At 39.5% G+C, this 26,294-nt stretch overlaps 1 protein-coding gene across 5 annotated transcripts in view; it reads left to right on the top strand.

Moving 5' to 3' along the window:
- The window catches only part of RCBTB1 (RCC1 and BTB domain containing protein 1), a 39,573-nt gene that overhangs the window by 2,618 nt on the left and 10,661 nt on the right, over positions 1 to 26,294 (top strand). For 2 of the 5 annotated variants that reach the window (XM_079137666.1, XM_079137667.1), the window contains 8 exons: positions 9,558 to 9,633; positions 9,751 to 9,915; positions 10,244 to 10,394; positions 16,982 to 17,148; positions 20,114 to 20,272; positions 22,308 to 22,415; positions 22,762 to 22,904; positions 23,881 to 24,071. In XM_079137666.1, the coding sequence (XP_078993792.1) occupies positions 9,790 to 9,915; positions 10,244 to 10,394; positions 16,982 to 17,148; positions 20,114 to 20,272; positions 22,308 to 22,415; positions 22,762 to 22,904; positions 23,881 to 24,071 (1,045 nt within the window). In that variant the 5' untranslated portion in view covers positions 9,558 to 9,633; positions 9,751 to 9,789. Of the gene's footprint in view, positions 1 to 9,424; positions 9,444 to 9,557; positions 9,634 to 9,747; positions 9,916 to 10,243; positions 10,395 to 16,981; positions 17,149 to 20,113; positions 20,273 to 22,307; positions 22,416 to 22,761; positions 22,905 to 23,880; positions 24,072 to 26,294 lie in introns of those variants that run through there. The other 3 variants (XM_079137669.1, XM_079137670.1, XM_079137668.1) reach the window with 2 other exon arrangements.

Genomic DNA, 26,294 nt, shown 5'->3' with positions numbered 1-26,294 from the left:
TCCCATCACTGTACTTGACTGCCAGCTCCTGCAATCAGGAGATAGAGGCTGTTTCTGCTTCATTTGTATTGAGATTGACCCTCTGACTTGTTTTGACCAATAGAAGGTGGTGGAGGTGATAATGTCCCAATTTTGGGCATAGTCCTTAAGAGGCATGACAACTTTAGCTTTCACTGTCTTAGAAGCCAGTCAATGTTTATAGAAGCTTGGTCTAGAGTAGGTGGAGAAAAAAAAAGAATCACTGAGGTTGTTTCACATGTGAGTGAGGCTTGTTTTAACTCTGGTTAAATTCCCACTGCCTGTGCCCTAGTGAGTTACTCTAGGTGCATACACTCAAAATTCATATTCAAGAGAAAAAATACACTGCTCTTGTTTTAAGCCACTGAATTTTGGAGTGGCGAGTTACTCAGCAATAGACAATTGAATCAGCAGCATCTTTTACCATAAGTAACCCTTGGTATCAATGTGGGTCACAGTATAAGTTAGTGTTAAGATGTAAAACTTGAGCACAAAAATTGTGGTCAATGTATGTAGTAGTATACTTTAGTGATAAATCTCTATACTAATCTTTATGTCACATAGGAATGTACTTATGTTGAATAAGTTAGACTGTGTATATACCAGGTAACTGCTTAAATAAAATCATTTTCTTTTGTATTACTGGTTATTGCATATGTGATTTTTATTACCGGTATAAGTAAACACTTTGTGATATGATTATCTGAAGGTGTTTTAAAGGAATGACCCATTGTTTTAGTATATGTGCTGTCAAAGCAGGCACAGAATGACCTGTTATTGAAACAATGGATGTGTGATGTTTGTTTTGCACTTTGATGAAGTTAGCATTGGTTGTAGTTAAAAATTCTTACAGTAAAGATGTCCGATCTGTAGTGAACATGTGTTTGAGAGGTACTTCATTTTCACAGTTCAGGATGAGTGAATCTTAAGCATAGTGTCATTTCTGGTGTGACTTTAAACAAAATGATGAGATTTTTCAGGAGCACTCTGTTACTGCTGTGAAATGAAAGCATTCTCTGAGCAACTTTATTCCAGTTCTGGTTAGAACAACTTTCAAAGAACTCCTGGAGAAGAAAATCTCTTCAGGACATGAGAGGTTACCTCAAGCCTTGTGGGCTCTTCTTGCCCAGTGACTGTTTTAGACTTCTCCAAACATTTTTTTTCCCCTTCTGGGTTATTCCTTTTTACATTTTGTTACCTCCTTTCTTCCAACAGAAAGCCTTACCTCTTTCCTCACAGGGAAAAATAGTTGACCTCTGAAGAGAATGCTCCCAGATGCAAATCAAAACTGCACTGAGATACCATCTCAAACAGTGGAGTGACTGTAATGTAAATAGACAATGATAAAGGTTGGTGAGGGTATGAAAAATTGGAACCCTCATGTAAAAATTGGAACACTCATGTTACTGTGTTACTGGTGGGTATGTAAAAAGAGAGAAAGCATTGATCATGTGAATGAGTATATCTCCAACATCTGACTCTGCAGCCTTTAAAGTTTTTCATCCATTTCCATCCTTTTCTCTTCCTTTTGTGTTGGATGGAATACTTTTCCCCTTTCTGTAGCTTCTCTCACATATCTGCTGCTTTCTCAAGAACCTTATATAGTTGTTATATCTTCTCTTATTGTGCCCTTTTTTTTTTTTTTTTTTGGACCCAGGGGTACTCTGCTGCTGAGCTATATCCCTAACCTCTCCTTTTTTGTGTGTGGGGCTGGGAATTGAACTCAGGGCCTTGAGGTGCTAGGCAAGCACTCCACCACTGAGCCAAACCTCCCCAGCCTTTTTAAATTTTTATTTTGAGACAGGGTCTCTCTCAGTTGCCCAGGCTGGCTTCAACCTTTCAATTCTTTTGCCTCAACCTCCCTGGTTGCTGGGATTATGGGTGTGTACCACCACATTTGACCTCTTCTATCTTTGGTATTTCTGCTGGCTCCTTCCCAGGTATCTAATGTTTAAGATTACAAAAAAATGTCTCTCAACTCCATCTTATTTCACAGTTACTACCCTGGTTCTCTATTTTCTTTGGCAGTCAGATTTCTGGAACAGGTTGTTTATGCTCATTGTTTTCTTTCTTTCTTTCTTTTTTTTTTTTAACCTCTCACACACTGCTCAAGCTACTGCAATCTGGCTTCTTCCACCCACAGCCTCACAAATACTACTCATTGGGGTCATCAGTAATTCTCCTTGTTAGAGCTATAAACATTTCTCAGCCCTGACTTTGGTCTCTCGGGAACTTTGGATGCTGGCGTACTTCCTGCTGGTGATGCTCAATATGTAACTTATCACACTGCACTCTGCTGGTTTTCCTCCATTTTTCCTTTATAGTCTTTTCTGTGGGGTACACCCTATCCCTTTCCTGTTAGTTTCTTCACTTTCTGCCCATGATTGTCCGTACTTCTCACTTCACACACTTTTCCCTGGTTGATCTCACGCCAGATTTTCAAATTTCCACTCCAGATCTCTTTCCTGAGGAGCTTCACATTTGTAAATCAATCTGTTGGGATGTGTGCACTTTGATATCCCACTAGTACCCAAAACTTAAAATGTCCAGAATGGAGCTCCTCATTCCTTGGTACCCACTGTATTCTCCATTGAGTGAGTGGTAGTGAGGTCCACTCACACACTCAGACCAAGCATCCAGGTAATCCTTGGCTCTGCCTTTCCTCTTGCCCAGTACCTGCCTCCCATTTAGTCACAGAATTCTTTGAACTTCCCTCCTGTCCAGTGTTCTCCCTTTCCCTGGGGTAGGATCCATCCTTTATTTCCTGGCTTACTGTAGCCATTTAGACTCCCTTGAAGCACTTTTCCTCAACCCCCTCTAGACTGCATGTTCAGACAGAGTAATCTTTACAGACCTGCATCTGATCATGCCCTGCTTATACCCTTCAGGGATTACATGTGGCTCCTAGGATAAAGCCTGAGCTGCTTGTCTATAGCCATGCTCACTTTGAGTCCTTCCATCAGACCTTGACCTGGCATGTATGCTTATTTTAGAGGTGTCATCTCTCTTCAAGTGTGTAGTTGAAGCACACTTGCCATTTCTCAGGCTCCCACAACCTCTCAACCCCTGCACCCCAGCATCAGAGCAGTGGCACACTGTCATGAGTGTCTCTTACGTGTCTAGATGCTTCTACCGCAGGTAAGCTCTGCTGAGGGCAGCCTCTGGGGTCAGCTCCGTCTTGTTTACCTAATGACATTCAGTAAACATTTATTGAATAAGTAGAGTATGGTTTTGTCTGTCCATTGCTGGATTTTGAGTTTGGCTTTCATTCATTGCAGGGTACAGTTGGATACTTTTCACTTAGCTGGAGACTAGTAGACAAAATTACTTTCAGGACACCCACATAGGAAAGCTTCATGAAACCATAAGTAAGTTTGAACTTGACCCCTCCATCCCAGCCTTGAACTCATTAGAAAAAATAAAATGTAATACTGTGTTCTGTCCATTTCAATTTCTTTAACCTTTTAACCCATCTATTTTGATGTAGTCTGTCTTATTATGCCTATATGCTTGCCACAGAAAACAAAGCCATAGAAAGCATTCTCATTGAGATTTCCTTCCTGATTTTCTTTTGAAAAGTATCCCATAAAGGCAGTACTTTTATAGGATCACAGCTTCACACCCCTGGATGTGTTATTTTTTTCTTTTAATACTGCTGGAACTTGGGTTGCTTGTTATTCCAATCTGAACACATGATTTCAGTAGGGTTATTTCTTCACTTACAATAAGCTACCAGATTCCCATGTCCTAGAATTGCTGAATACTGTACAGTGGGATAAAAGCAACTCCGTGTATGATAGGACTGAAGAAATGCTTCTAAAGGCCATTACTGCAAGTTGTGCTTCAAGTCAAATCATGTATTGTCTGTTGGGAATTGACAGCTGTAGGTCCTTTTGTTTTCCTTGTAAATAAGCATATTGACTTTGAACTCAACTAATGAGGCAAAGGGTAATCACAATCAGTGTTGGGAAATTCTGAGACCAAAGTCGTGTTTAAATGAAGGTAGTAGGGTAGTGTGATTGCTTCAGCTGCATCCTTATGAATGATGACAAACTGGTTGAGTTTGGAGAATGCTACATTCTCAGATTCACTCTTGTGGAATTTGTTGAGATTCTGGACATTCTTTCCCTTTTATTCTTACCAAATGTGAGCATGCAGAAGAGAGAAGTGGATGACAGCTGTTCTAGCAGCTGAGGCTGTATCAGAATTAGTGTCTCAGCAAATCTTTGAAACTTTGCATCTTATTTGCAGTCCTTAGACCATAGAATGGTGCAACAGTTTTGAAGTGTATTTTGTGTTTTAAAATGTTCAAGACTGATTCAATTTCAGAGGCTTATCTTAACCTGGGAATTATATTTGGTGTCTGAATCAGTGTTGTAGCATCTGCTCATTCCCAGAGGGCCCATCAGAATAAGTTGAAAGACTGGTGTGGATAGCATTAGACTCTTCTGTAACTTGAGAAGCTTTTTGAATTGCTTTTGCTAATGTATAGGTGGATGACATTAAGTTGCAAGTTTGTACATCAAAAAGTTGAACCCAAACCCTAGAACTCTTTTATTTGAAAGTGTTCCTGGAATTGAAATAGAATGTGTTCAGAAATGGAGAAAAAGATGACCACATCCTTAAATCTTTTTTGCTCAAATAAGAACTTCCATTGGTCACAAAGGAAGCATGCTCTGAGGAATCCTTTTTCTTGTAAGAAACCAGATGCTCTTTACTGAGGAAGGGCTTTACATTTTATCATCTGCTAAAATATTGAGAATTTTAGACTTTTGTACAACAGTTTTCTGGGATATATAATTTTTGTATAGTTGTCACTATTTTGCATATATTTTTACCATTTAATACATTAATATGTATCACCCAGAGTTCTTGATATCTAGGTTGATTACAGGAGAATTAGTAATATGTGCTATTATTTTGTTCACATTATTTATATGTTTATATATTATATATTATATAAATATATTTATGTTAATATTTTTGTGAGGCATTTTAGACTTTATCAATAACTGATTAACTATACATTCTTATTGTAAGGCAGCTTTACAACATAAACTGATAACTAAAATCACCCATTCAATTTAGGAAAACAAACTTCTGTGTGGAATCTTCATTGTACATGTGAGTAATTAAAAGGTTTTGTAATTTAAAAAATTATTTTTCATATCTGACAATGCTTTTTCAAATAATTTAAGCCTGGCTTTAAACTGGTATGCTGAAGAATGTCTTGACCATTTGAAAGGACTGGTCCACATTCAGTCCTTGTGGTTCCCTGAGGATCAGTTTTATGATAAGGAACGATGTAAACTCACTTCATGTTCCACAGGTGATACCAAAAGAGGAGTCAGAATCTTGGTGCTAACCAGTTCTGAAGAGTTGTTTACTTGATTCTCACCTGTTTTCCTTAGAAATCTTTTAGGTCAGCAGAAGACAGGTCCAGAGGTTAAAGTCTTGCTCCTCAGTCTCCTTGTGCCAAACATTCTAGTTAGAATGGGGGAGGGGATTCATTGTCTATGTGAAAGTCACATGCTTAGAGATAATCACTAATATTAATATTGAGACCATATTTCATCAGAAAGTTTTCCTGTTCTATTTATCTCTGTTGTCTGTTTCTTAAACTCTGTAAACATATTCAAATATATATTTGCTAGGTCAGTAAAATAAAATCCTCCCTCATCCTCCCTTAATTACTTGATTCCGGGGAAAGTGAAATATTGCTCTTAGAGGTATCGAAAGTTTGGTTGCTATTGTACTCCTTCAGCCCTCTAGTTCTAAATGTAGATTTCTAAAATTGGAAGTTCTCTGTCGTCTTGGCTGTTTGCCTTTTAGAGTATAAAATAAAATAACCTTTTCTTCCCCATGCCACAGACTCTCTGAGGCGCACTGTAGCTATGAAAAGCCATCCCTGGGAGTGGGATATTGATCTTTAGTGCTAATGGACTTAGAGCAAGTGTCGGGGGGAACAGAATATATTTTCCAGTGCCAAAGAATATGTGGAGATCCACGTGGGTGGAGGGTATTAAACTCCTCTCTTACCTCTGCTTGTTTCTTTTTTCTTCCCTTGTTTTATCTCTATGCATTAAAAAATCATCAGTTCACCTACTAATTATGCATGAGTGACAATTAAGGACTGAACATATTAATGCTATTTATGAGAAAGTCTTTCCTAGATTAAATATGGAAAAGACTAGCAAAAAACATTTTTAGTGAAGTACATTGGAAGTAATGAATGATTGACATGTTAATTATCGCTCATCATTTTAATGATTATCAATCATGCTCTGGGATACCTGCCATCTTAGTAGTTCTCTGGGTCTAGTTTGGATTGATGTATATGCTAGAAAATTCTAAGAGGCTCTATCTCTTTTAAAGTCAAAAGGAAGTACTGTTGGAGAAGTTTAGCTACGGGGAGGCCAGGGTTGATGTTCTCAATAAAATTTTTGGGGTGGGAGTGAATCCTGACTATGCCACTTTCTGCAATGTGACCTTGGCTGGTCATTTCACTTCTGAGCCACAGTTTCTATCTACTAAGAATGAATTATTATCTCCTTATGAGATTAACGTGAAGATTGAAGGAAATAACATATGAAGCAGCCTCCCACAGTGCAGGAAGGCAGATTGTTGATAGTTGTTTCTTTTTTCCTGCTCTTCATTTGCTTTGCCTGATCATGTTGCTGGGAGAAATTACTTGCTTGGCCAACATTTTTGCCTTTCTTCTTGTGCATTTAAGAAATTGTCCAAAGCTGCTTTATTATATCTTAAATATGAAATTATAGACTTTTAGAGCTAGCAGAGATTTTTGGGAGTCAGGCTTAAACAATTTAAGTGCATGTCACACCGACTGGTTGAAAGTAAACGTAGGGCTGGGGATATAGCTCAGTTGGTACAGTGCTTGCCTTGCAAGCACAAGGCCCTGGGTTCAATCCCCAGCGCCACCTAAAAAAAAAAAAAAAAAAAAAAGTAAAAAAGGCCTCAGTGCTTGTTCCCTTCTGCAATGCCAAGGACTTGGCGATGCTCTTTTTTCTTTAGGATAAATATGCACGTATAAGACATATGAGCGGTTTTTTATATAGACTCTTAAATTACCAGTCTTTGGAGAAACACCTTGTAAAATAAAACTTCAAGTAATTTAGTCATGGGTAAACTCAACTCATATAATAAACTGTCATGAAGGTTAGCCTCATCTTGCAGATTACCAAACCCTTCGGGCAGAGTTGCCTCTGATTAATGGTTTCAAAATAATTGTACCATTCTCAGGAAGTTTATGGTTTTGAATGGTATCCCTTTGTGTTGTAGTTTTAAAAGTGTTGTGAATCTTATGTTTTTGGCTAATTCTGTATTGTAAAATTTTAAATGTTGAAGACTAATTTGGTATGGTTGATAGTCTGATGTACTTCTGGGCGTTCTTGAAATTTATCTGTTGCTGATAGATGTTATTATTGTTTGTGACTCCCCATTTGTTTTGTAAGAGACAAGGGCAGGCCATTTGAGGGGCATCTTTTTTTTTTAATTTTAAGAGCTTTTAAGATAATTATATAAGAATAGTTATAAATGAAGCATAAATAGATGCTGTCCTGCACTGATGGTGATTTTATATGTATTGGTACTACTCATTAGAGGACAGTTTGAAATAGCTATCAAGGGTAAAATAGCCATTAGACTTTGATCCAGCGATTCCATTTTTGGAAATTTTAGAAATTTATTATAAAATAGGACATTTAAACAATAACATATGCAAGCCATAATTGTAGTATTGTTCCAGAAAAGGACTGGAAGTGACTCAGAGACCTCTCAGTAGGAAACAAATTGTTAAATCGTGTATTGAAATTATATAGTACTGTTGAAAGAAATGAAGTAGTTCTACACGTGCTAATATGGAATGGTTTCTACGATATACTGTTAAGGGGGAAAACTTCCTTTTTGTTTTTAAAGTACACACAGGGCTGAGGTTGTGGCTCAGTGGTAGAGCACTTGCCTAGCATGTGTGAGGTACTAAGTTCAGTTCATAGCACCACATATACATAAATGGATAAAATAAAAGTCCATCAACAATTAAAAAAATTAAAATAAAGTACACACGGACATGCATACATATATGCCTGAATGAGTATGCACTATCTTTGGAAGGAATTGCAAACAATTGGTTATAGTGGTTGCTTTTGAGGAGAGATCAGAGAAGATTGGTAGGGAGAATTACTTTCCTATACTTTTATACCATTTGAAGCAACTTTTTTTTCTTACCATGTTTATTTTTACTCTCCCCAAATCCTTTACCTGTCCTCATTAACAAACAGCATACATGTGTGCATGCCCATGTATACATAGTCACGCATGCACACCTGTAAGAACAGTCAAATGTTATTTGATGAGTCTGCTGTGCAGCAGCAGAGGGTATTTAATCCTCACTGAATATGTGGTGTGATACTTGGAGCTGATAAGCACCTGATCCTCATCATCCAAGTGCTGATGGGAAAAATCTCTGTAGCTGGTGGGAAATGAGGTATTGGTTAAGTATACTCAAGCTCCCAAGCACTCTACATATACTGGGGGAGGTGCTGCAGCCATAAAGAACTTGGTCTTGAGTCTGCCTCTCTTGGTTGTGGTTAGTGTTCTGAGGGGTAAATGGGACGGAACTTCAAAGAGTTCTGGCCCTCATTAGGAAACTCCGATTTTTGTTGATTTTCAGTTTCCAGAAGTGAGAGTGAAAATGGAAGTTCACTTGCATGATAGGATCTTGTGCTCGTGCAACCTCTGGAATTTCTAGAAAGCCCCTTTAACCTTAGAAAAATTGAACCCTAACAAGGAAGGATTCTTTACATAAAATTCCTTCAGTAGATGAAGTTCCCTGCACCCAGCTCTAGGGTACCATTTAAGCTAATTATGATTTGCTCAAAGGCTGTAGTCATCAGCTCAACACCAAGGTTGGGGTGAATTGCCTTATTTGGGTGACATATGATCTGTCTGTATGTAAACAGTGTGTTCAAAGAAATTAGAACCAGAATATAATACTTTCTTTTATGGTTTCATCTGGTAAACCTTGGGCAAGCACTCCTTAGAATTTTGCTTAATCTAGGTGGTCTGAGGAATGTTTTATTCCCATCATTAAATAGTGGCTTCACATGGCAGTGATTTTCTATAAGGAGTTGGGTATTTCAGGTACCTAGGAATGGAAGTAAAAGAGTTGGGGGATAGAAGCAGTACTTCTGATTTTCAGAACAACCACACCCACACACATTAGACACATTAGACAATCTCTAGGTGAGAGAATAGTAGACAGACAATTGTCTGATTGTATAATCTAGTTGGTTATCTCTCAACTAGATAATTGACTATTTTAGACAAATTAGTTTTATCTGTCATCTTTAATTTTATCTCAGTAGGTGAGGGGAACATCCCTGAAGAGAGGCCCTGGTTCTGTACAGGTAGCCTATCTTCTCTTCATTACTTGTTTGCTGTTTTGACTGTATGTAACACCTGTGGAGCAGATAATGAACAAGACAAATGCCCGGTTTTAGTATGTCTTGCTTTTGTTACAGGAAAAGGCCTGGATTTGAAGGTGGAACAAGGATTGAAAACGTTGCTGGGGAGAGCAAGTGATCCATTTAATCAAAGGTACTTCATTTATTCTGGAATTAGCTTTCATTAACAGGTTTTTTTTTTTTTTTTTTTTAAGGTTAACTTAGCAATTATTTAATTTTTTCTTGGAATCCTTTCTGTTTGTTCCAGCAGAGATGTCAGCTTATTTTTAGGTCACTTGAAGCCAGAGTCATGGTGGATGTAGGAAAGTGGCCAATCTTCACTCTGCTCTCCCCTCAGGAAATTGCGTCTATTCGGAAAGCATGTGTCTTTGGCACTTCAGCCAATGAAGCACTGTATGTTACTGACAATGATGAGGTAAGGCTGAACACTAGAGTTCAGTTTTGGGACTGGGCTTCCGAGTATGTGGTTTGAAGACCGAGAAAAGATTACAGGATAAAGAGAACCTGAGATTCAGGAAGACTAGGACTTTTATAAAATTTCTCTTTTGTTCTTGTTTTAATATGCCTCTGCCCCATAGAATTGACAAATGTTGTGAAACTTAAGTAATGTTAGCAGAGGTTGAGTTTTTCTTAGCAACCTTATCCGTCTCTTCCTACCTATTGAACTCCACTTTCAGGGTAGAGAAAGGCACTTTTAATATAACTTGAGGCAGATGACCCAGACAAAACTATTTGTTTTCTAGGTCTTTGTGTTTGGACTGAACTATAGTAACTGTCTAGGAACTGGAGATAACCAGAGCACACTTGTACCCAAGAAGCTAGAATCTTTATGTGGAAAGAAGATTAAAAGCCTTAGTTATGGGAGTGGCCCCCATGTTCTTCTCAGCACCGAAGGTAAAGAGGGAACAAATCTAGTTTTTCAGTTTGTGGGGAATTGAACAGTTAATTCTGAGCCAAAGGGGAGGTAGGGCTGTATTGGAGAATTGATTTTTGAATTGTTTTTTAATTTCTCAGACACTGTACTTCTGAAGCAGGTAGAAGTTAAACACTTCAGGCCACCTCTGAAATAGCCATGATGTCTTGCACATTGTGCATGCTGCTTAGACTATTTATAGAAACTAGTGAAGGATTAGATATACCAAAGGAGATCCTTGCAATCTGACTTTTCCTTAGGCAACATCAAGTGTTTCCCTGGTTCATTTTCATAAACATAAATGATAATTGGGTTTCCTTTCTTTGTGTAGATCTTGCATCTTGAGAAATCTGTTTATTCTCCGGTATTCAAGGCAGTGCCATTGAAAGAGTGGGGAATGTGGTTGGAAAGATTCCTGTTCTTTTTCTCTGCCTCCCCAAGATCAGTAAAGGAGACTAGACATTTTTCTTTGGTAGAATTTTTCTGGGCTGTGGGCAACCAGCACACTCTGAAAGTTTGTTACATAAGACCTAAGTTCTTCCTTTTGTATTTCCATCCCATTCCATTCATTCTCTTCCTCCTTCCTTTTTCCCTCCCTTTTTCTTTCTCTCTCCCTTCTTTTCATTAGGGACTGAACCCAGGGGTACTCCACCATTGAGTGACATCCCCAGCTCTTACTATTTTTTTTGCCTTGAACTTAGGGTCCTCCTGCTTCAGCCTTCCCAGTTGCTGGGATTACAGGTGTGCACCACTGTACCTGGTGGGGCCCATTTGCTTTCACTCTTGCAGAGATTCTCAGCTTTTTGTTGGATGATCCTCTGGAGTGGACTTTGGGGGACAGATTTCATCCCTGCCTTTCTATGTCTAGACTGAGGAATCCCAGCCTCCTTGGATGCTGCCATGTGCCTTAGCATCTCGCTTTCTAATTGCCAGCAACTCTCTCAAACTGTGAGCCAGATGGGAGCTGATTATGGAGTAGGAGTCTAACTGGTGTGGAGTGTGATGAGGTGGTTGTCTCACTTCTGCTTTGTGTAGTCACACTTTCTGGTATCACTCTAGCTTTTTCAAGCAGTTACTGCTTTACCAGCTGGTTCAGCTGTCATCCGGCATGACCTAAGGACTTAAGGCTTTCCTGACATACCAGTTTTAACTCGTCCTTGATGTCAGGCATCAACACTAGGCCATGTTTTTATAGAGTCAACCTGTGAAAACATACACATTCAAATTTTTTTCCCCCAAGTGATAACCTTAGAAAATGACAACTCTCCTGTTGGAATTATTTTCAGAGTCTACATTATACAGTTTCAAATATCTCGTTACATTTATGCTATAAATGCTTTTTTGTGGGAATATTTTTTCTTTTTGCATTTAATTCGATTTTAATTTTTGTAATACATTTTACACAGTATACACTGAACATTCTGCATGTTGTATACCATATTCTTATGTGATATATATGTAGTACAATCAGTTAAATAGTTTTAAAAACAACTCAATACTTTAAACCATCTAATGGTTTTAGATTTTGAGTGAAAAAAAGAGGTATTCCTGCCTTAGCTCTCCTCACCCTTTGTGCTTTTTAGGAGGAGCCCCTTTTGACTCCCCCAGGTGTTTCTTCTGAAATTTAATCTCATTTTTAAAATAACATGCTTACACTTCAATTTCTAAATTTAGTTGTAGATATTATCTTTTTACTTTCTTTCTTTTTTTTTTTTTTCTTTTTTTTGCCATGCTGTGGATTGAACACAGGCCTTGTGCTTAAGCACTCTACCAACTGAGCTATATCCCCAGCCCTCTTTCTACTTTCTTTTGTGGCAAAGCGAATTTAGCTCTTGTCCCCTGCCTTCCCTGTCTTTGTCCTTTCTATATACTGATATCTCACTTCTGGTTAAGTCAGTATTCATGTTTACATTGCTGGACTGTGTGTTATATATATAGCTAAGCCTTCTCCTTTTTTGTACAACTGTTTGTTTTCCTAGGGTTATTAACTGCCTCAAGGTATTTCATTTACTTTTCTGTACGTCTGTCATTAACCTACACCCAAACTCTTCTACTGAACATTACATTGCTCAGGTCAGGTAATCTCTGGAGTCCTCAGTCCCTTGCTCCAGTCTGAACTGGCCTACTTTACGGCTGTCAGTCTGGAATGTCTATTCACGACCATTCTTGAAAGCCCTTCACTTTTTCCTTTCTGAATCTCCTATTTTTCATGTTTTATTTTGCCCTTATTCTGGTGAAACACATTCTCTCAGAGCCTCCCAAGGAAGGGATGTGAGAAAATGCTAATGTCTATCAGTGGTTTGACCTGCTGGCTGTTTTTTTCTATTGTTTGTCTTCTCCTTGAGTGTTTCTTTTTTCCCCGTTTACTATCATTTCAGTAGGATTTGGGGAAGGGTGTAAGATAAAAACCTGTGTTCATTTCTCCATACTTCACTGGCTTGTGTAGTATTTCTGAAGGACGTTTTAGGAGTATTTTGGTTAAACTGAGTGTCTAGTTCCATCTGATGACTACTTTGAAGTTCAATATTTGTTTGATATAATTACTTTACATACAGATCTTGGGCTCGAGGATTTCTTGTTTTTTATTTATTTATTCATATGCGGTGCTGAGAAATGAATCCAGTGCCTCATACATACTAGGCAAGCACTCCTCCACTGGGCTACAACCCCAGCCCTTGAGGATTTCTTTTTGTCTTCTGAAACAATATTAAGTTACTTTGCTTATACAATTGTTTTTGTTTACTTTCCCAGTAGCCAGTTAGTCCCAGAAGACTAAACTGAATTTCCTTAAAAGTTAGAAATTCATGGGTGCTCCTTTGCCTCCCTCCATGCTCTCCTTCCCCCACTCTCCTACCCTGATCTCATATCCTTGGGTCATTTTTGCTCATTTCTTAAGTCTCAAGTGATCCTGAAATTTTGTCCTTGGTATGTTAAGAGACAGTGTGACCAGAAAAGGGCTAGGTGGTGTATTCCAGTGTCCAGTTGGATTGCATCACTTTTGAAGGTTTCCCCAGGATTTGGGACTGAGAGCCATCTCATGATGGAGTTCACCTTTCCTATGCTGCATCACAGGAAGAGAGTATATGTATATATTTACCTTTGCAATAGTGACTGGTACTTGCCATAGGTGGTTTACCTGGTTGGTGATTCTGACTCATCCTTGAGGATTCTGAGCTCCTGGCCATGAAACTCTGGCCATGGCTGCTGCACATTTCTTTTCACTCTCATTATTAGGCGTGCAAGATGACTTGCAGGAGTGACCCTAGGTGCTAGCCATATTCATCTCTGCCCTCATAACAGCAGTCCTGCCTCTTCCTGCTAGGACTGTGACTCCTCTTCTTTCCTCTTTTTTTTTTTTTTTTTTAATTTGGTACTGGGGATTGAACCCAGGGGCACTTTACCACTGAGCCATATCCTCAGCCCTTTTTATTTGTTATTTTTAGACAAAGTCTGGCTAAGTTGCTGAGGCTGGTTTTGAACTTGTGATCCTTCTGTGTCAGCCTCCTGAATTGCTGAGATTACAGGCATGTACCACCACCACTGACTCTTACCTACTTTTGCTTTTTGATTAGAAGTGCCTAGTTCTCAGCAGCCACATCTCACAGTTCAGTGGAACTCTCTTTAGTCCTTGAGGAACCAGGATTTCTAAACCCATAGAACCTAAAATTGAAGGGATAACAAGCTCAAATCCCCCAAGTTGGTCACGAGGGGTGAGGGTTAGTAGGGATACTCATATATCCATTTTTAGTTCTTGGACCTATGTATTCTGCCTGTTAGGAATACAGCACCAGAGAGTATTTATAGCAGATACTTCACCTTGGTGGACTGCATCCCTTCCCCACGAGACAGCATCTCCTGGCTGATGCCTCAGCTATGCCTTGGCCAGTGCACCCGTCCATCATGCTTTCTGGTCAGCAGCTTTTGGGTGTTGCAGTATGTTAAAGAATCCTAAATTCCATGATCAGGTACACACTGTGGCACTTTTGCTGCAAAACTGGTCCCTTGGTCCAATGATGTTTTTGGGGTTCCATGTCTGTGGATTAAATACTCCATGAACCTCCATTAGTGGTGATCGCTGAGGTCCTGGGGACCTGAAACCAGTACCTGGGCTATATGTTTCTGATGATAGGAATGGTTGCCCATTCCAGGATATAAAGGGTCTGTTGTAAATATCTTGCCACCAACTGACTGGCTGGTGTCTTTTAGAGAGGTGCTATGTTGGGGCTCAGCATGGGTCTCCGTTAATGGCATAGTGGAGATTTGACAGTGGTAGTACCTAGATCTGCCCTGGTGAATGGGAGCCAGGCTCTTGTATAAAGATGTCATCTGCATTCCTCCTCATAAGAGTAAGGTTGAACATCTGTCTGTTCATATGGTTAAGAGTCATTATATTTCTTTCACTGAACTGTCAATTCATCTCTCTCTAGGTTTTGGTCTTTTTTTGTATTTTTAGAAATTCTTTTATATGGGATTTTATATACTCATTAATATAAATTGCAAATATTTTTTCCAGTTTTTAATTTTTTCTTTGCTCATTTTTTTTGGAATTTACCACATAAAAGTTGCATATGTTTTAAAATGTAACTAGATTCAAAATTAGTCCTTTTTTTATTGCTTCTGGATTTTTGAGGTATGAAAATTTTCTCTCCTCCTGGATTAGGGAGGAGTTAACTAACTTTCCCCCTCTTTTCCTATATAGTTTTTATATTTCAGATTCATGTCAGTCAGAAGTTACCATGATGTATAGTATGAGAAATGAATGTAATTTGTCAAAATGACCCTGCAGCTATCTCAAACCAGTTTGTTTTCCAATGATGTTGCTTTTATTTTCACATGCAATTAATCTGTTTCTAGACTTTCAGTTCTATCCCATTGATCAGTCTGTCCTAATATTAAACTTAGTTTATAAACATTTTTTGGGTCTTAAAACTGGCAGAGTTAGCATTCTTTTTTAAAAATATGGTTTATCTAGCTCCTGAAAGTAACTTGAGGGATTTTATTGCTATTGTTTTTATTTTACACATTTATATAGGAAAACTGCCATCTTTATGATACTGTTACCTGTCTGAGAACAAGGTATGTATTTCTCTTTTAGGAGTTAAAGCCTCTACTTTTCCTTTTCCTTTACTTTTTCTTTCTTTCTTTCTTTTTTTTTTTTAACGTGTTGCAATTTCACTATAGTGTTGTGGATCAGTTTTTAACTCTTTCTTAAACTTTGAGTTGTGAGTGGCATACTTCTTAGGATGAAATTCCCCATTTATGGTTGGTTACGTCATTGTTTCTGTAGGAAGGGGCACCTCATGAGAAGCACATCAGAGGTTCTCTAGGTCAACCTTGTACCTGCCAGAGTACTCTTAGTGTGTATGGGTCGCTGTTCTAGATAGACAGCCGGGACCTATTTGGACGTCACTACTATCCCCTTCTTGCTCTGGGACTGTCGTCCAGGCAGTAGTCTAACCATGACTCTTGATTTCAGCTGTTGTCTTTGCATTTTGTCAGGTCTGGGTTGTCCTGCATATATCAGGATGTTTTATTACCACGGGAAAGACCAGAGAAGAACTCCAAATTTGGGAAAACCTGCTCTTGAAACCCATGCAGACTGTGGGAAGAAATGCATGAAATTATAATACAAAACAGAAAAATTACCTCTGTCAGAATTCCAAAAACATAAAGTCCATTTTAAAAAATTCAGGCAGAGGAGTGTCCTGGTTGTTGACCACATCAAGGTGCTGGGTTGGGGTCGGGCATATGGAAGCTTTGCACCCCTCCCCTACTCTGTGCCCTATGTAGCTTTTCCATTTGACTGTTCCTGAGTTGTGTCCTTTAAACTGATTATCTTCTCCAAAGGTAGCCACAGTGAGAGTGAAGATGCCCGTTGGTGAGGGCCAGCCCCTGGTCATCAAGTCATCCCTGCTTTTCTGTCTTTCTGAGCTCACACAGGTCATGAAGCAAAGACAAGCATCTCAGTGTTCCCTGTCCAGATTCCTGACACACAGAATAAATAAGCATCATAAAATGGTTACTTTATAAAGCCTCCCCTCAAAAACAAAAATTCAGCCACATTTCATGTCACCAAAATACTCTGCTTGAGAGAAGCTTTGTGATTTTTGTTGCCCTAGCAAACAGCATGCCTCTTTCCTCTGTTCACTGTGAATGAGTAACACAGCCCTCCTCCAGGGGTTCCCTGAAGCTTGGTTTTTGGTAAAGTGATGTCAGGGTTGGTGATAAACTTTTCTGTGACTCTACCTTTTGCTTGGTACCTGTCATAGAAACTACTGCCATGAATCAATATTTAGAAAGTCTAGTTTTCATATACATGAAGGTTGGCATCTGACCATAAAACTGATCTTCTATACTGATACTGAGAGCTTTCATTAAAGATTTTGCTTCTTTCTGTCCTGTTCTCTCATCCCTCTTTTTCCTGTTCCACCAGTGGTTCCTTTATAGAGAAGAGAGGGCAATGTGGGAGAAAGAAGGTTTAGAGAATGAGGTGTACAAAGTCTGGGAAAGAAAGTACCAGGGCTTCCACTTCCTCTTGGAGCTGATTCTTTGTGTGCTGTGTGTATAGATGGGGTGGTCTATGCCTGGGGCCACAATGGATACAGCCAGCTGGGGAATGGAACGACCAACCAGGGCATCGCTCCCATCCATGTCTGTACCAATCTCCTGATCAAGCAGGTGGTTGAAGTAGCTTGTGGATCACATCACTCAATGGCTTTAGCAGCTGATGGAGAGGTAAGTGTGCTGTTTTTATTCTTTATTTTTTAATTGTGGGAACATATGCATGACATAAAATTTACCATCTTAACTTCTTTTCTTGGTGGTGCTGGAGATTGAGCCCAGGGGCCTTGCCTGTGCTAGGCAAGTACTGAGCTATATCCCCAGCACCCATTTTAACCTTTTTTAAGTACAGTTCAGTGGCCTTAAATACATTCACATTGTTAATGCAGTTGTTACCACCATCCACACCCAGAACTCTTTATCTTATAAAAGAAACTGTATCTGTTAAACATTAACTGTCCATTCTCCCCTCCCCCAGTTCTTGGCAAATGCCATTCTGCTTTCTGTTTCTATTACTTGTACAATTCTCAGTGCCTTATAGAAGTGATATCATACAGTATTTGTCATTTTGTGACTCACTTATTTCATTGAGCATAGGATCTTCAAGTTGACAGGAGTTTTAAAGGCTGAAGAATATTCCATTGTATGTACATATATCACATTTTGTTTTATGTTCATCTGTTTTGTATTGGTGGGACACATCTACTTTCCATTGTGAAAGTCCTCTACTTTAAAAAAAAATAATGACCATATTTGTACTTAGCATAGCTTAGCTTAAAGTATTGGAGGAACACTCTTCTCCAACATAACCTGTGTTCTATAATCAGGACTACCCTTTTGGTAGTAGAATTCAGTCTTTGTGTGTGTGTGTGTGTGTGGTGTTTTGCACAGCTATGCAAGCATTCTACTACTGAGTTACAGCCCCATCCCTAGAATTCATTCTTTTTTTTTTCCCCACCCCTCTTTTTCCTCTATACAGTCCTTCCTTCCTCCATTCTTGCCCCCCACCCCCATTATGTGTCATCATCCACTTATCAGCGAGATCGTTTGTCCTTTGGATTTTTGAGATTGTCTTATCTCACTTAGCATGATATTCTCCAATTTCATCTATTTGCCTGCAAATGCCATAATTTTATTATTCTTTATAGCTGAGTAATATTCCATGGTGTGTATATATATATATATATATACACACCACAGTTTCTTTATCCATTCATCAATTGAAGGACCTAGGTTGGTTCCACAATATGGCTATGGTGAGTTGAGCAGCTATGAACATTGATGTGGCTGTGTCTCTGTAGTATGCTGATTTTAAGTCCTTTGGGTATAGGCTGAAGAGTGGGAAAGCTGGGTCAAATGGTGGGTCCATTCCAAGTTTTCTATGTAATCTCCACACTGCTTTCCAGAGTGGCTGCACTAATTTGCAGCCCCACCAGCAATGTATGAGTGTACCTTTTTCCCCACATCCTCTCCAACACCTATTGTTGTTTGTATTCTTGATAATCGCCATTCTAATTGGGGTGAGATGGAATCTTAGTGTAGTTTTGATTTGCATTTCTCTTATTACTAAAGATGGTGAACATTTTTTCATATGTTTGTTGACTGCTTGTAGATCTTCTTCGGTGAAGTGTCTGTTCATACCCATTTGTTGATTGGGATTTTTGTATTCTTCGTGTAGAGTTTTTTGAGTTCTTTATATATTCTGGAAATTAGTGCTCTATCTGAAGTGTGAGTGGCAAAGATATTCTCCCACTCTGTAGGCTCTCTCTTCCCATTGCTGATAGTTTCCTTTGCTGAGAGAAACCTTTTTAGTTTGAAGCTGCCCCAGTTATTAATTCTTGCTTTTATTTCCTGTGCTATGGGAGTCCTGTTAAGGAAGTCTGATCCTAAGCCAACAAGTTGAAGATTTGGACCTCCTTTTTCTTCTATAAGATGCAGGGTCTCTAGTCTGATTTCCAGGTTCTTGATCCATCGTGAGTTGCTTTTGTGCAGGGTGAGAGATAGGTTTAGTTTCATTCTGTTGCATATGGATTTCCAGTTTTCCCAGCACCATTTGTTGAAGAGGCTGTCTTTTCTCCATTGCATATTTTTGGCCCCTTTGTCTAGTATGAGAAAATTGTATTTATTTGGGTTTGTGTCCATGTCCTCCATTCTGTACCATTGATCTACCTGTCTATTTTGGTGCCAATACCATGCCGGTTTTGTTACTATTGCTTTGTAGTATAGTTGAAGTTCTGGTATTGCGATACCCCCTGTTTCATTCTTCCTGCTAAGGATTGCTTTAGCTATTCTGGGTTTCTTATTCTTCCAGATGAGTTTCATGATTGCTTGCTCTATTTCTGTAAGGTACATCATTGGGATTTTAATTGGAATTGCATTGAATCTGTCTAGCACTTTTGGTAGTATGGCCATTTTGACAATATTAATTCTGCCTATCCAAGAACATGGGAGATCTTTCCATCTTCTAAGGTCTTCCTCAATTTCTTTCTTCAATATTTTGTAGTTTTCATTGTAGAGATCTTTTACCTCTTTGGTTAGATTGATTCCCAAGTATTTTATTTTTTTGAGGCTATTGCAAATGGAGTTGTTTTCCTCATTTCCCTTTCAGATGTTTCGTCACTTGCGTATAAAAATGCTTTGGATTTATGCATGTTGATTTTATAGCCTGCGATTTTGCTGAACTCATTGAGGTCTAGAAGTTTTCTGGAGGAGTTTTTTGGATCCTCTAAATATAGAATCATGTCATCAGCAAATAGTGACAGCTTAAGTTCCTCTTTTCCTATTCGTATCCCTTTAATTTCTTTGGTCTGCTTAATTGCTCTGGCTAGAGTTTGGAGGACAGTGTTGAATTGAAGTGGTGAAAGAGGACATCCGTGTCTTGTTCCTGTTTTTAAAGAGATAGAATTCATTCTTAAGGTGTTTGAGTCTCATAGTGTTTGCCAAGACCACAAATCAGATACACAATTACCTCATCCCTTAAGATATGTTTTGTTTTTCAGTATGTGTAATGATTCTGTAGAAGATAACTTCCCAGCTTCTAGTAGGTGTAATACCAAGATCCATGCTTGTCTTAAAGTTACTTGTCCTGCTCACCGAGAGCACACCCTAAACACTCATTTTTTTCCCCCTTCTCTTGTAGGTATTTGCTTGGGGCTATAACAACTGTGGCCAGGTGGGATCAGGATCTACAACAAACCAACCAACTCCTCGAAAGGTTACCAACTGTTTACATATCAAGAGGGTGGTTGGCATTGCCTGTGGTCAGACCTCATCCATGGCTGTGCTGGACAATGGTGAGGTGAGCCTTCACTCCCTTCCCAGTTCACTTCACTTTCAGGAAGTGTCCTTGGGAGCCATAAGCATTGGAGGGAAGAGGGCTTTGTGTTGTCAGCCCCTCTGACCTCTGACTGATATCAAGCACCAGCCAGAGGGTGTTAGCGCCTCAGAATGATTTCTTTAAATCCCAAGATTTATCTGCAAGTTAAAATTCTGGCATGGCTAAGTTTTGTTTATTGCCTAATGCTTATAGGTATTTGTGACTAAAGAATTTGAGATCACCTTTCTTTCCCAGTGGAAGTCAGCTGCGCCAGCTGATAAAGTCTTTGTAGAGCTACCTATTACTTCTTGAATGTTTGATCATAGAAGGAAGCAATTTGCTAGGGCAGAATTTTTTTGTCCTGATTGTTGTTAGCTACTTTAAAAAATCCACCTTTCAACTACCCTCACCTTTGAGCTGATGGTTCTGTCTATGAAATTATTTCTGGTTGCAACTTTTACTTTAACTTGTACTTGCCACCTATCCCTTTCTCAGTGCATGAAAATTATGCAAAAATACTATTGTGGACACAGATGTTATAGCATCATGCATTGGGGCCCTGGAGTGCTTTAGAATTTACTGAGTTCTCACCTAGGTTGATCTAATTTTATTAGTACTGATCTCATCCTGCATGGCTTCAGAATTCCTTGGGATAGTCATCAAATATCCTCTTTCAGTGTTTACGCCTTTATTTTTTTGAAGATAAATTTAACTTTAAAATTACTATTAAGTGATTTATTTTAACAAAGGAAAATAAATATGAGAAAAATTTGAATACTTTTTTTTTTTCCATAGTAGTAGCAGTGATTGAACGCAGGGGCACCCTACCACTGAGCTACATCCTGGGACCTTTTTATTTTTAATTTTGAGACAAGGTCTTGCTAAGTTGCTGAGAGCCTCGCTAAATTACTGAAGCTGGCTTGGAGCTTGGATCCTCCTGTCTCAGCTTCCTGAGTTTCTGGGATTACAGGGGTGTGCCACCAGCTGCAGCCTAAGGCTACATCTTTTTTTGTCTCTTCTTGATCATTCCTTTTTCCTGTCTCCCATGCTGGCTGTGCTGAACCTTTAAGCCTCCCAGCAAACCTGTGCCACCTGTTACTTTCAGCAGATGGCCCCCCTCTCAAGACAGCTGAGGGACTACCTTGTTCTGTGAGGACCCCTGTTTAACCTTTTTCCTGTCTCCCCTCTTGCTCCCTTGTTCCTTCTCAGTGTGGAGCCTCATCCAAGCTCACTTGTTTGCCTACTAAAATTACCTATTAAATGGTCTTCCTGCCTCTAGTCTTATACGTTTCTGTCACCCTTCATATTGTGGTCAATCAAATATAAATTAAATTAGTCTCTATTTTGAAATATTTCAGTGGAAAATTCTTAGATGTGTTCCACTTTCTCAAATGTCTTTTGTCACTTGTTGCCTGGCACTTCCTTCTTGTCTTCTGTTGCTGCCTGAGGTGTGTCCAGCCAGGCCCACCAGCTTGTCTTCTATCTCTGCCTCAGACACACTGCATGCCTTCTGCCTGCAATTCTTTTCCCCATGTTCATCCCTCAGCTCTGCTTTCTGCATTATTCCCCAAACTTTCTAGAGCTAAACCCTTGCTCCTCACTATTCTTGTAGTGCCTTGATTATCTGTGTTTCAGCTCTTACTGTCTACAGAAAATTTGCATGTGTCCACTTTCCATGTTAAACCATTACCAAACTTGGATTCCTAGTACCTTTCACAGTGTCCTAACCTACAGTAAGTGCTTAGTAATTGTTAATGATCCTCAGCTTCCTCATCTGTAAGACAGGAACCAAATGACTTCATCAAGGCTTTTAAACTAGGAAGTTATGGAGTGAGAACTGATGCCAAATTCTGCCATTCTTCACCCCCCAAATTTTTCCTATTTGTGTATCAGTTGTAGTTTTACCTAGAGCAGAATACAGGTGTTGGAGTACCTGGTTTGTTTAGATGGACTGGATTTTTATTAATTCTCGCTGGCAGTTTCCAAAGCCTATTCTTTCTTTTCTCTCTGCTCTTAGGTGTATGGCTGGGGTTACAATGGCAATGGTCAGCTAGGCTTGGGAAACAATGGCAATCAGCTGAGCCCGGTGAGAGTGGCAGCTTTGCACAGTGTGTGTGTGAACCAGGTACGTGTTGAGGCCTCTTGCCAGATGGTGAAATATCAGAGGTTTACTCCTCCTACCCCCGCACCCCAGCAAATTTCAGTGCCTTCACCTTCCCCATTTAGTATTATATCTTCCCTAAATTCCCATAGAAGGAAGCACGTGATGCTAGCATATCAAGTGACAAACCGGAGTCGAAATCCAGTAGTTTAAGGTTTAGGCTTTCTTAATGCTTTTTAATGTTCCAGCAAATGTCAGTCCACACCTGATGGTGAATTGGCATTCTGCAGAAGCTGGCTGTAATCTCTGAGATGTTTTCCGTGCCCTTCCTATTGTCCTCATAATGGTAACAATTTATGTTTACTTGCAGATTGTCTGTGGCTATGCACATACTCTAGCACTAACAGACGAGGGCTTGCTCTATGCCTGGGGAGCTAACACGTATGGGCAGCTGGGAACTGGCAATAAAAATAACCTGCTAAGCCCAGCACACATCATGGTGGAAAAAGAAAGGTAACTTGGCTGTGCTATGTCTTGGGACTGTGTGTGTGTGTTATGGTCTTGGGACTGTGTGTGGCAGAGCTGTGGTATTTGGCTTTGTGACTCTTCCATTTTATTAACATTCTCACTTTGAGTAAAATGGTTTTGAGTTCCAGCCAGAATGAACATGATGTTGGTATGATCCTCATGCAGCTTTCTGAAATAACCACCTCTGATGGATAGGTGTGAATGCATGTTGGTGTAATTCTGACTGATTTGGTATTTTACCTTGAGTAGGGAAGTGAAATAGGGTCTGTGATTATGTTGAAATTCAGTGTGGTACAAACTTTCCCTGTTTGCCAACTAAACGCACTTATAAATAAAACCTCTTAAAAGGACATTATCTGTTTAAATATTAATTTAATGTGTTACTGGAATAGATGCTTAATGAACCAGGTTTTGAGGTTTCATCTACTAAATGCTGAGCGTTGACTTGTGCTTCCGGGACACTGCCTAGGGAGTGTGCTGTGAAATGCAGTGTGTAGCCTCATGACCTTTTGGGTGGGAATGTTCAGAGTCCATGACCCTTTGCCCAGTGTTTATGAGCCTTATGAATGTTCTGAACTCTGGTAGAGGTGGGAGAGAAAGTTACAAGGAAATGGTATGTTGAAGATGTTGGTATTTACTACATTTTAACTCCCCAGAATAGTCAGGACGTTTTTTTCAGTCTCTACTTTCCTTTTTCTTTGGTTTCTATTCTGCTTTTCTAAGTTTTCCTCAACAGTACGTATTATTTATCCTAACTAAGGATCCTAACTTACCCTACGCTGTCAGGAAGCGGGAGAGACAGGGCTTTTTTGGTTTTGTCCATGTGACATAGCTGCTAGCGACTCTGGATCTTGGGCTGTTTTTTGAGGTGTTCCAAGCATGAACTTTTTAATTTCTGTGTCGGGTGTGCTGAGGGCTTCTGTGGTAAGGAAGTGACATGTGTTTTTCTTAAACTTTTCAGGGTAGTGGAGATCGCAGCCTGTCACTCCACTCACACATCTGCTGCCAAGACCCAGGGAGGGCATGTGTACATGTGGGGCCAGTGCCGGGGCCAGTCTGTGATCCTGCCCCACCTCACCCACTTCTCCTGCACCGACGACGTGTTTGCGTGCTTTGCCACTCCTGCTGTTTCTTGGCGCCTTCTGTCTGTAGGTAAGACACCCAGGCATCTTCCACCCAGGAGGAGTGGTACTGTCAACTGACCACTTAGCAATTCCTGCATATGTGCTAGTTGTGGGCTCTTTTAGGTTCTACCATGTTTTATTTTTCTTTTGCTTTAATATTTTTCCCCAGTGTTAACCATATTTAAGTATGTCATTAAATATTCCTAAAGATTCTTTTTTCCCTCCCTGAGTGCTTTCTTTTTAATTGAGATCAAATTTACATAACATAAACTGGGCAAGGTGGCACACACCTGAAATCCCAGCAGCTCTGGACTGAGGTGAGAGAATTCGGGAGTCAAGGCCAGCCTGGCCAATAGAGAGAGACTGTCTGAAAGAAAGGAAATAAAACCCCGAACAAAAAAACTTACATAACATAAAGTTAGCCATTTTTTGAAGTGTAGAATCCAGTGACTTTTAGGATATTCCTAGTGTACATCCATCATTTACATCACTCCAAAAGAATACCTTGCATTCAGTAAGCTCCACCCCCATTCCCCACTCTCATTGTCATGAGCACAGAGCACCTTGAGGAGGAATCAGGCTGCAGCTAAACTTAATGTGAAATAAACAGAACATTTCCTTTAAATTCATTTTGCCAGCTTCTTTAACTGTGTGTATATGTATCTCAATACATAAGATTAGAAAGAATTTTGTTTGCTGAGTGGGACTGTTTAGCTCTTATCACACACAGGTAGCACGAATAGCCCAAATGCAGCTGTACAACATGTCCTGTGATTTCTCAATACACTGCTGACTGGTCCTGTTTATAAAAGGCTTCCTCAGGTTCTTGCATCTTAAGAAGGCGTAGATATCCTTTTCAGTACACTGTTGTGACATTTTCAGTATTAGGTTTGAAAAAAATGTGGTCAGTGATTGTTTCAGTACTAAATGATCTCTTTCCCTTCCAGTCACTAAAAGTCAGAATTTTTTTTTTTTTCCTTCTCTCTTATGATCTCAGCTGAGTGTTAGGAAGAGGGTCAGATGGTGAATTCATACCTCTGGGGAATATTTCTATTCTGAAAGGTGCTATACTTGTCACTGGAAACAAAGAAGGGGAAGGGCCATTTCCACCCTGTGACAGATGCAAAAGTGGCAGCACCCACAAGAGCCTCTGTTTGGGATGGGAAGGTAGCCATCTCCACCCCTGCACTTTCTGCTCCTTGGTCATTTCCTGTCTTTGGTCCTGCGGTGATCCAGGCTCAGAATCAAGGAAAGACTAGATTTAGAGAAATTTTCCACTGTTCCTCTTCAGCCAGGAGGGCTCTGCATTGTGGGGTTGAGTCAGAGCTGCAGCTCAAGGTCAGAGGGCTTAGGCAAATGATATTTCCTTCCTCATTTGTTAAGTTATAGCCTAGGTTTTAGCTGAAGTCTTTGGTTAAGCCCCTGTTCTCAGCTTGTAGGCAGTTGAAGCCTCTCTCCATGTCCATAGCGCTTTTTTCAATACTTGGTGAGAACCTCTGGAATTTGTTTCTGTAATGTGCCTTCTTCTCTTTTCCTTTCTTCCTATATGTAAAGAAAGCGTTGCATGAATTCGTGAAGGAGCCCTTCCTTTTCCTTCAGGATAGCACAGTTCTGCTTATTATGGACTCATCACAGCAGTTCTTGTTGGGTGATATCACCTGCTCTTGTAAAACTCTGCCCTTGTTACTGAGTGCATTTGCTCAGTTTCTAGGTTGTGAGGATTGCTTATACATTCATTTTTAGGGTTGAGTGGAATGTTTAGATTTTAGATGATTAGGTAAAGCTATGTCTCTGCTTAAGAATCTAACTGCTTAGTGTGACCACTTGATGGTAAATTTGTCTCAGGCTTCCTTGATTTGATTATTGCTGACCCCTCCAAACCACTCCAAAGCCAGAGTAGAGATGTTCTTAGTGTTTTGGTCAAAGAAAATTGACATATTCTCAGTTCTAGGAAAGAACCTCCTCAGTTGTGAGGGAGTTACCAAATCCTTATGAACTCCCTGTACCTGGATTTTTTTTTTTTTTTTTTTTCTTAACACACATTTCTCATGACTGACTGATCATCTAAGACTGGTATTTGACTTCTCCAAAAACTTGTTTTTATGGTAGTTTGTAGATGGAGGACACTTATTTTAATACCGTGATATTGATTTGTCAAATAACTCTTGGAAAAAAAATTGAATGGAGTTAGCTACCATGTTGCTGCTGATGATCTTTTGAAAGTCTTTCATATCTTAAATCTGTCTACTGA

The sequence above is a fragment of the Sciurus vulgaris genome (genome assembly GCF_902686455.1).
Source record: "Sciurus vulgaris genome assembly, chromosome: 4".
Taxonomy (NCBI): Eukaryota; Metazoa; Chordata; class Mammalia; order Rodentia; family Sciuridae; genus Sciurus; species Sciurus vulgaris.
This window is presented reverse-complemented; position numbering and strand designations above follow the sequence as displayed.